The sequence below is a fragment of the Glycine max genome, chromosome 13 (assembly GCF_000004515.6).
Source record: "Glycine max cultivar Williams 82 chromosome 13, Glycine_max_v4.0, whole genome shotgun sequence".
Taxonomy (NCBI): domain Eukaryota; kingdom Viridiplantae; phylum Streptophyta; class Magnoliopsida; order Fabales; family Fabaceae; genus Glycine; species Glycine max.
The window spans coordinates 7,676,662-7,685,361 of record NC_038249.2 but is presented as its reverse complement, the minus strand read 5'-3'; the positions used below and the strand labels follow the sequence as shown (position 1 = coordinate 7,685,361).

Genomic DNA, 8,700 nt, shown 5'->3' with positions numbered 1-8,700 from the left:
ACTTAAAATAAGATGAATTAATCAGATATGAATGTTGATTTAGTTGTGCTAGTGATCAATATTTCGTGGTAATTATTTCTAATATTTTAATTTGTTTCCCGTGAATACTTTCTGCTCAGACAATTAAAGATGCACACCTTAAAATCATATGCTTCAATGGCCCGTTAAAACTTTAATTGAATTTTAAGTTATCATGATTATGAAGAACATGTTTCCTGAACTTTCTGTCTGGCAATCTCTGATTTGTATTTTCAAATCTTACTTGTTCTATCTCTCAGGATATATTTAAATTCATAACATTTGCATAGCTCGATTTCTTCAAAGATGGCTTTATAGCCATTAATATAAGCATGGTCTGTCGATATTAATTTTAACAATTGAACAAATAAGGATTTTGAAATATAGTGAAATAGTTAAGGTGACATCGGATAAGCCACAGAACTAAAATGTCAAGATACTCGCATACAAAATAAGATTAAAATTTAAACAAAAGTTTTGATCATGGTTCAAAAGCAACACCACCACAACAGAAATAAGCTGGGAGCCAATGTACAATATACAAATACCAAGGGGAAAAAATTGTTCAACATAACTTGGAAACAACCAAATGCACTAAATTCCGGCATGTTTCTTTAATTTGTTGGATGAAAGCTGCGCAGGTTAAATTTGAGAGGTCCCTGCTTCATCATCACAATCCTGAAATGTCTGCCGCTTTGTAGGCGTCAAGGCAAGTCCAAGCATGGAATCATGATCTGCTGTCACAGAGAGGGATTGCTGGATAAAACAAATGGCAATCAATAAGTTGAATGCTAAGTTGAAAGTCATGAAGTGTCAAAATGCAAGAATTGCAAGAAAGATCATATTAAAAAATGAGAGCAGTCATCAAAACTCACAGATTCATGTTGAGCAGAATGATTGAAATCAGAAACCGGGATATCCATTTTTGAAGATGTCTGAATAAGACATACATTGAAGATAACACAACCCATGGAAAACAAATAAATATGAATAGAATACATACTTTTCACAATAGTTGATGTCAAATAACTTGCATTGAACATTACCTCAGCATCAGCTAGCATATCCATCACAGCATTTATCATGCTCGAGTCAGCTGAACACTTCAAAACAGCAGAATTCCTGAACTTGGGTTGCACCTTTATCTTGAAAGCAAGTTCATGACCCAACAGCTTATCAAGTGCTTGGGGTGAAGCATTCAAATCAACATCACCATCCTTGTTCAAAGAGAATAATTGTATTACACAAACAAAAAATAACATATCAAACATAAACAGTTACGGTTGAATCCAAAAACACACTTCAATTTTAAGCTTATTAACTGCATCAGCTGATTGGCCAATTAACTCACTGCATTCACGGTCCCAAAGCAGGAATTTTGTGCTTTCATTTCCTTGGTTGATCATCACCTCAAGCCTATACCTGCCACCATATGCACCAATAGTAAAAAAATGATGAAGGCATAAAAAATACACAACATTTTAAAAGATCACAATCACCTAAGCACAACTTCCTTATTGTATTTGCTGCATGCACATCTAAAGGGCGCCATCTCTGCATCCCTTTTTTTATGGCACTGAATGCAAGTTGTATAACACCATGAATGATTGTCCAGAACAATCCTAGTAATTGTGCCAACAGTGACAAACAATTTCTTGCATGAAACAACATACATATCAAATAAAAAAACTTCAGATAACGCACGACAAAGAATTAAAATCTATATAAGATCATTACTTCAGAGATGGTGTTAATGTCAACAATAGTCTTTGCCTCAGCCTTGCCAAAGAATGATTCTTTTGATGATAATTGGATAGAACCTAAAAGTTGTGTACTCCCTTCACCATGGGATTTAAAACCTGACCGGGCCTCAATGCCCAACTCTGCAAGCCTACAAACATACAATGAACAACAAAAATAAGACAAAAAATAATCAACATATATTACATAACGCATACAAAAAATACCGTTCATTGAATTCTTGAATCTCCATCACAGGCTGGTTAATAATTAACTTTGAAGCCTTGAAAGAATTGTTGATCGATGCGGGATAAGATCCTGAATCATTTAAAAAATATAACCATAACATGCAATAACATAAACAGAGAAATCAGTAAATTCAAGATGAGGATATACCCTGCGCTTCCTTGATAGTACAATGGCTTAATAGAACTATAATTGGGCCATCACCTTCATAATCATCTAAGAACTTCAAAAACTGCAAGCAATAATCATTCCACCAAGTGCAAGATAGAAATTGCTGGCTATCAGAAACAAATAGTTATGAGACAATCAGTTATTAATACTAATATAATCATAGCCACAACTTGACAAAGCATATCACATAAATTGTCACCAAGAATCGAACTTTACCTCAAGTCCTTTAATTTGAAGACTACCCTTCTACCTTTTCCTGAAACTTGCCGAAAGACAACCTCCTCCACAACACCAATAACATCTAAAGCAAGTAGGAAAATCAGGGAATGTTATTTAATTCCAAAAACAACAGAACTTTCAAAATAAACTCAATTGCAAAAATATAACTTAACATACCAACAAATAGTCCACGTTCAAACTGGCCAGCCACAACATCTGCAAATCCAGCAAACCTGTATTTTCTAAAAGGGATGTCCCCTAGAACACACTCCCTCACAACAGTAACCCCAATAAACACCAATTTAAATTGATGATCACACACTCTATACTGACCATTGTTTTTTATCACTTTAAAATTGTGCATGACATAAGTACAATTTTCTTTCAAGTCCATTTTTTTTTTACTTCAATTGGTCTTGTTTACAAACAGCGTGGATCTCATCACCCTGGATTGCATTAAGGTTACAACACAATGAACTGAACAATAAGTAATAAGTAATAAACCTACAAAAAAAAACACAGAATTGAAGCATACATCGGAGTCCACAAACACCATTTCAGCTTGCTCAGATTTGTTAGGTGTGCCAATAAACCATAGATCACTAATCCTCACACCGAGTTTAAGAGTTTCTTTTGAACCATCGATGCTTTTTATCTTGTCTGGAGAACATGCCATAATACTACAAAAAAACAACAAAACCACCATCAAAACAGAAACACGATAACCTAAGCAAAAATCCAAAATCTCGTTCAACACACAAAAATGAGAAGCTAACATGCATGTAAGAAAACACACATGAAAACAGCACCAGAACAGCAGAACTACCATGAACCCTAAACCAAACATGCAAACCAAACATCGTCCAACACAACAAAATGAAAAAATAACATGCATGCAACAAAACAAACATAAAAACAGCACAGAAACAAAAGCCAAAAACCCGAAAGGTAATATGCATGTAAGAAAAGAAAAGCCAGAAAACCATAAGCTAACATCGAACGTAACAAAACATACATCAAAACAGCATCAAACAGAACCCAAATTAAGCTGGTCTGTATCTGCGAAAATGAAAACCAAAAACACGCAAACTGAAGAATGAAATGCAAGAAACCACGTAAAGAAGCAAAGGCCAACACATGCACAACATGCAAAACAAAACGCGTGTAAATGCCACAATCAACAAAATTAAACACCTGTAAGCATCAGAAGAGTGGAAAATTAAGGACTAAAAGACCAAAAAACCAAGGAAATGGACAGCTGTCACAATCTTAAGCAAGGGTATTTCAGTAATTTTCAAAGGGTTCTCTTTTATAGATAGTATATAGATTTTTTTATCTCCTTTAATAGAAAATAATATAAAATATCATTGACAATTATATTTTTAAATTTAATTTATCAAACAAATAATTTATTTAAATATTTCTTTAATTATTTATAAATCCACACATCATTCGTGTCTATGTCTAATTATTATAAAAGTCAAACTTATCATACAAGTGATTTGTGATTGGATAATAATGTAAAAAACAAAAATTTACTAGCCTTTTTACTCTTTGTTCTTTCTTATGCACTTCGAAGTTATATGGCTTTTCAATCAGACAATCAGTTGATATATAAAAAGTTTTTATGCAAACTGAAATTTTTATTAAGAAAATGTTAAGATAAGATACATTCCTTTCATAAAAAATACAAAGTGTGATAAATATTCTTCCCCTATGAAACTTAGCAGTACATTTAGATGCTACGGAACCTTATTAATAAAACTGTTATTACTATAGTCCAACAAGTAGCTATTGCACAACCTTCATCTCAAGGCAATAACTTTTAAATCAACTTCATACTTAGAATCCATCGTATGGTGAAGCAGGAGGCAGGGTTCCAGAGAGGAATGATGAGATCATGGTCAAAGATCGGGCTGGTTGCCAGCTTGGAACAAAATGTCCTGCTCCTCTTACTGTAACAAACGTCACTGCTTTGTATCCCACCACATATCCTCCAACCTGTGGTTTTTAGAAATTGGTCATGTTTCAAAAAATCTATATTAATTGGTCTAGAAGAAAAATTCAATAATTTATAATCTAAGAATAATCTATTTATTTGTATGACTTCATACATACTATTCATAAACCCGATCATCACGAAGCCGATCCTAGTGGATCGCAGTTCAATATTTCAATTCCTCAATTTCTCTTAACTAATGTATACTCACATCCACAACTCCATTGGGTTTAGTTTTTCAAATGAATAAGAAATCATCCATTATATTTTACGAAATAATTATTAGTTGCTCAAAATAATTAGTCAAATTTATGTAGCTATACTCTAAATAAATAGATTCTATTAAAAAAAATTATTGATATATGATGAGGGTCTAAATTTACTCTATGTAACAGTTAACACAAACATTTTCTTAATAGCTTTTGGTTATCAGTTTGAAACCCCTGTAAATCAAACAGTTCTGCAATCTCAGCAAGAGTTATTTGTTCTAACATTTGCAGTTCTAAGCACACACAGATGCATGCTGACCATTATGACCGTTTCGAGCGCTCAGAAAATGATAATTTATAGCAGTTTTAAAATTTTAATAACTTGATTAAAAGTAATTTACAAGATTAAGGATTCAATTATATATATATATATATATATATATTATTTTTAATTTGGGGATTCTCAAATGGTTTAGGAACTTAAAAACTAGTCTTGTCAAACAAGTTTTTTTTTTTTTTCAAAGAAGAAAATTTTCAAAAACAATAAACAAAACTAAAGGGCCTAAAAGATTGATTTCAGTACCTCATTTCCAGAATACCATGGATGCCAATCAACCTGAATAGGGAGCCTCAGGGTGTTGATTGAATATCTGGAAGATGTGACTGGGACCGTTGCATCTGTATCACCACTGTAAGAGAACACATAATCTAAATTTAGGAGTTGGGCTGGGATAAATAAATAAAAATGTTCAAACTCCTTATTCTACAAGTGTGAAAGAAAAAAGTTGAATTCAAAAACATGGTTATAGCCTTATGGGTAGTGGAACTTTGCTATTGCAATAAAATTTCCATGGAACTCGGAATAGTTAAGACATTCAGAAGAATAATGTAATGCATAACTAGTCAAAAATTTATCTGTATAGCGTGTAGATTCTTGTGGATTCTACCTGTTATAGCTTGTTTAGCACCTAACATAATTAAAATTAGCTTGCCTGTATATCCACAATTTAATGTGGCTAGCAATGAGATACTCAATGATGGGTAGGATGGTAGTTGGGCTGTCCTTCCAGTCAAAGCCGCTGTAAATTGTTGCCAAATATGTCATATGCTTGGTTAGCTTAGTATGAAAAAGCCAAACAGGCATTAAATAGCATTTTGCGATATCTTAGGTGTAGATTACCTGCAATGGGTCCAATTTGTGGGTTTTGCATGAAGAGCTTTTTGGACCTCTGGCCTATTTAGATAGGCTTCCACATAGTAGGCAGAACACGGGTCAAAATCATATACCTGAAATTAAGTGTCAGAGTCATAGGGTATTGGAAATCACTTGGAAAGTTCACAAATGAATGTAAGCAAAAATCAATTTTGAAGGTATTCAAACACACACTAGAAGTTGGTGTGAACTTCACATTAACTCTTCTATGCTGTGGCATGGTTTTTATTTCTTACTAAAAATGTGAATTAGTTTTATACATAGCATATCTTTAATAAGAATTCAAAATTACTGTAAATATTTAATCCAGCCAGTTCGAATGTAAGAGGTAACTTTTAAGCAGTGTTAAAAAAAAAAAAAAAACAGAGAAGAAAGAACAAAAGAGAGAAATGGGGAAGAATCCAATGACACTTGATTGCCTTGATCAGCTCGTTTTGGTTCAAAATTGGTGTTACTATTGAAATAAATGAAGTTCATATGTTTGTGCAATTTTGGATTGTTTATATTTTTACAACCATGTGTCACTATCTACATAGAACGACGCTATGCATATCAAAATACATAAAGGAATACTTACAGAACCAGTAGATCCATTTTTCAGAGAAGAGTCATAACACAGTGGAGCATAGATGTTAGAGGAGTCTATGCTTCCTTTCTCAAGTATGGAACTTATTGTTGCATTAATACATGCTGCTGAAATATTTTCCGAAGTGAAGTCGCAATACTTCTTAATCAAATGATGTGTTTGATCTGAGTTCAAAGCATGAGTCCAAAAGTAATCAAATATCCCCTTGATAGTTGTAACATCATCAATCAAAGCATTCCCTATCTGAAATTTTCAGTACAAAAATCAAGAAGTTAGAAAGATGATCGTATGTGGAATGATGTCACATAAGCATTATTTGCAGTAGTAGTCTTTGAACATACAGCAATGCCTTTGAGGTTAATGCTTTGTTGACTGAATTTATTGTTCACCAAAATAGTGTATGCAAGCTGAGGCACATAATGGCCAGCATAGCTCTCTCCAGTTATGTAAAACTCGCGGGTTTTGTACTCTGGAAACCTCTCTAGCCAATTGATCAGGAAAACATAGGCATCTTTTGCAGTAGACTTATCTCCTGAACGATCATAGTCAGAGGTAGTGTTTGAGTAGGAAAAGCCCACTCCAGCAGGGGATTCCAAGAACAGCACATTTGCCACTGCATCATGCACCAACTATGTATTAAGTATTCATGTCTCACTAGTGCATCCTAAAGGTAGAAATGTAGAAAACAAGTATAATAATGAAGACTGTGTCACCTTCATTCCAAGCATATTTGTTATGAAATAGTGTTTTGCCATCAGAGTTGACTCTAAAGGGTCCCAGCTCCTCAAATGCCCCATACCCCAATGAGGAACAACCTGGTCCTGCAAATTTCAAACATTATGTTGTCAGAATCAATCGATCAGGTTTCAACATTTTTATTTTTTGATTTACTATCTTTTTAATCTCTCAACATTTTAGGATTTTTGTTTTTAATTGCTGAATATTTTTTTTAATTGCGAATGTCCTTTAACTTTTTTTTCCATCTTTTTAGTCTCTTACGGGAACTAAAAGTAAGGACAGAAAAAAAAAATACAGTTTAGAGACTAAAATCCTGTGAGAAAAAAGTTTAGAACTAAAAATAGAAATCCTAAAAAATTAGGGACTAAAAAAATATTGTAAATCCTTTCGTTTTTTTTCTACATTCTAAGGGAAACAATATCATGTTATATTTTTGTATTGGGTAAATAATAATATATCCCTTCTTGATATCGTGTGTGTCTATTTAAAAAATTGACTGGATATGCATACAAAAATAGAAGAAAGACACGTAAGAATAGAAGTTATTACAGCATAAAGAAGTTTCTGAGGCTATTTTTACCTCCATTGAGCCACAATACTAAAGGTTTAGCTGAAGAGTTATGTGGAGACTCAACAAAATAATAGAAAAGTGATCTTCCAGTCTTTGGATCAACTGTGACATGGCCTGAATATTGGTCAAAGTTCACCCCATGTGGCTGGCCAGGCAGTGTGACAATCTTGTCAGCTTGCCTTAGTCCCTCTTGGGGCGCAACATAAGCAGCAGAATGCATTTTCAATGCATCTTCCTCTGCCCAAGAAAGGGTCACAGGAGGATTATGTGAGCTCCTAGATAGGATCAACTCATCAAGTTTATTAGCTTGACTTGCTTTGATATGGGGAAGAAAAATCAGCAGACTCAAAGTGAGTAAACAAGCGTAAAGAGAAAGCTTCTTCATATCTTGTTTTCAACTTGGTTTTGGAGAGTAATTTCATGAGGTGCTGCTAATTAATAGACGCTACCAGGTGGTATGGTCACTCACTAGACATTCTATGATGACTTCTTAGATGGTTCCAACAAGACGAACGACCTAAAGATCCAATCAAAATTTCGAAGAAATTTCAACTAAAAACTACATTTCTGTCACAGTCAATTACGGGTGAAATCAACAACAATAAAGTCAGGTTAGTTACATGAATCACAAAACCTCATTAATTCGGTGAGGATCGGTTGTTTGAAAAATCGATGTCATCATGTGTACCACAACATTGATTTTCATAAATCAACATCTATTTTTAAAAAAATCAGTATTGTTTATTTTTGCATATTTTATTTTTGTTTTATTACTTATTATATGACATCGATTTTTCTAAAAAACCCAATGTCGTATATTGTATGTTAACATCAATTTTCAACATCAGTTAAAAATCAATGTTCAAAGTCGAAAAAAAAAATCCAATGTTAAAAACCTATTTTTTTAATAATGTCGATTCGAAATAAATTTGACTATCTTCATCCCCATCCTAGCTGGATAGGTTCAATTTTAAAAAAGGATGAATTTAT

The 8,700-nt window shown here is 33.3% G+C and overlaps 2 protein-coding genes across 6 annotated transcripts; both read right to left on the bottom strand.

Moving 5' to 3' along the window:
• Window positions 1–463: 463 nt before the first annotated feature.
• On the bottom strand, window positions 464–2,788 carry LOC100777286 (replication protein A 70 kDa DNA-binding subunit E). 3 transcript variants are annotated; one of them, XM_003542273.5, is made up of 10 exons: window positions 2,572–2,788; window positions 2,392–2,476; window positions 2,155–2,282; window positions 1,986–2,076; window positions 1,756–1,909; window positions 1,518–1,672; window positions 1,320–1,440; window positions 1,065–1,235; window positions 894–953; window positions 464–774 (listed from the first exon to the last, which is right to left on the bottom strand). In XM_003542273.5, exons 1-10 carry the CDS (start codon window positions 2,786–2,788, stop codon window positions 661–663), a joined length of 1,296 nt encoding a protein of 431 aa, XP_003542321.4. In that variant the 3' UTR covers window positions 464–660. The 3 variants fall into 3 exon arrangements, with proteins under 3 accessions (XP_003542321.4, XP_040864520.1, XP_040864519.1); XM_041008586.1 differs by having other exon boundaries at window positions 1,341–1,440; XM_041008585.1 differs by having other exon boundaries at window positions 1,320–1,434.
• Window positions 2,789–2,932: 144 nt separating this feature from the next.
• Window positions 2,933–8,232, bottom strand: LOC100778342 (serine carboxypeptidase 1). 3 transcript variants are annotated; one of them, XM_041008584.1, is made up of 9 exons: window positions 7,720–8,224; window positions 7,115–7,222; window positions 6,743–7,014; window positions 6,393–6,644; window positions 5,783–5,889; window positions 5,595–5,681; window positions 5,186–5,291; window positions 4,198–4,395; window positions 2,933–3,074 (listed from the first exon to the last, which is right to left on the bottom strand). In XM_041008584.1, the coding sequence occupies exons 1-8, from the start codon at window positions 8,093–8,095 to the stop codon at window positions 4,237–4,239; spliced, it is 1,467 nt and encodes a 488-aa protein (XP_040864518.1). In that variant the 5' UTR covers window positions 8,096–8,224; the 3' UTR covers window positions 2,933–3,074; window positions 4,198–4,236. The 3 variants fall into 3 exon arrangements, with proteins under 3 accessions (XP_040864518.1, XP_006593895.1, XP_003542323.2); XM_006593832.3 differs by having other exon boundaries at window positions 2,942–3,074; window positions 4,237–4,395; XM_003542275.4 differs by lacking the exon at window positions 2,933–3,074 and having other exon boundaries at window positions 4,017–4,395; window positions 7,720–8,232.
• Between the last annotated feature and the right edge of the window lie 468 nt (window positions 8,233–8,700).

Bases quoted from the DNA above. Each gene is read 5' to 3' on its own strand.
- LOC100777286 (XM_003542273.5), bottom strand. From the start codon at position 2,788: ATGGACTTGAAAGAAAATTGTACTTATGTCATGCACAATTTTAAAGTG. The intron at 1,910-1,985 runs GTATTTTTTGTA...GTATGTTTGTAG, and splicing joins ATTCAAGAATTCAATGAACG to GCTTGCAGAGTTGGGCATTG. The intron at 1,673-1,755 runs GTAATGATCTTA...GTTTCATGCAAG, and splicing joins ACATTAACACCATCTCTGAA to AAATTGTTTGTCACTGTTGG.
- LOC100778342 (XM_003542275.4), bottom strand. From the start codon at position 8,095: ATGAAGAAGCTTTCTCTTTACGCTTGTTTACTCACTTTGAGTCTGCTG. The intron at 7,223-7,719 runs GTAAAAATAGCC...TGAAATTTGCAG, and splicing joins AGTATTGTGGCTCAATGGAG to GACCAGGTTGTTCCTCATTG. The intron at 4,396-5,185 runs GTACTGAAATCA...TAAAAACCACAG, and splicing joins CATGGTATTCTGGAAATGAG to GTTGGAGGATATGTGGTGGG.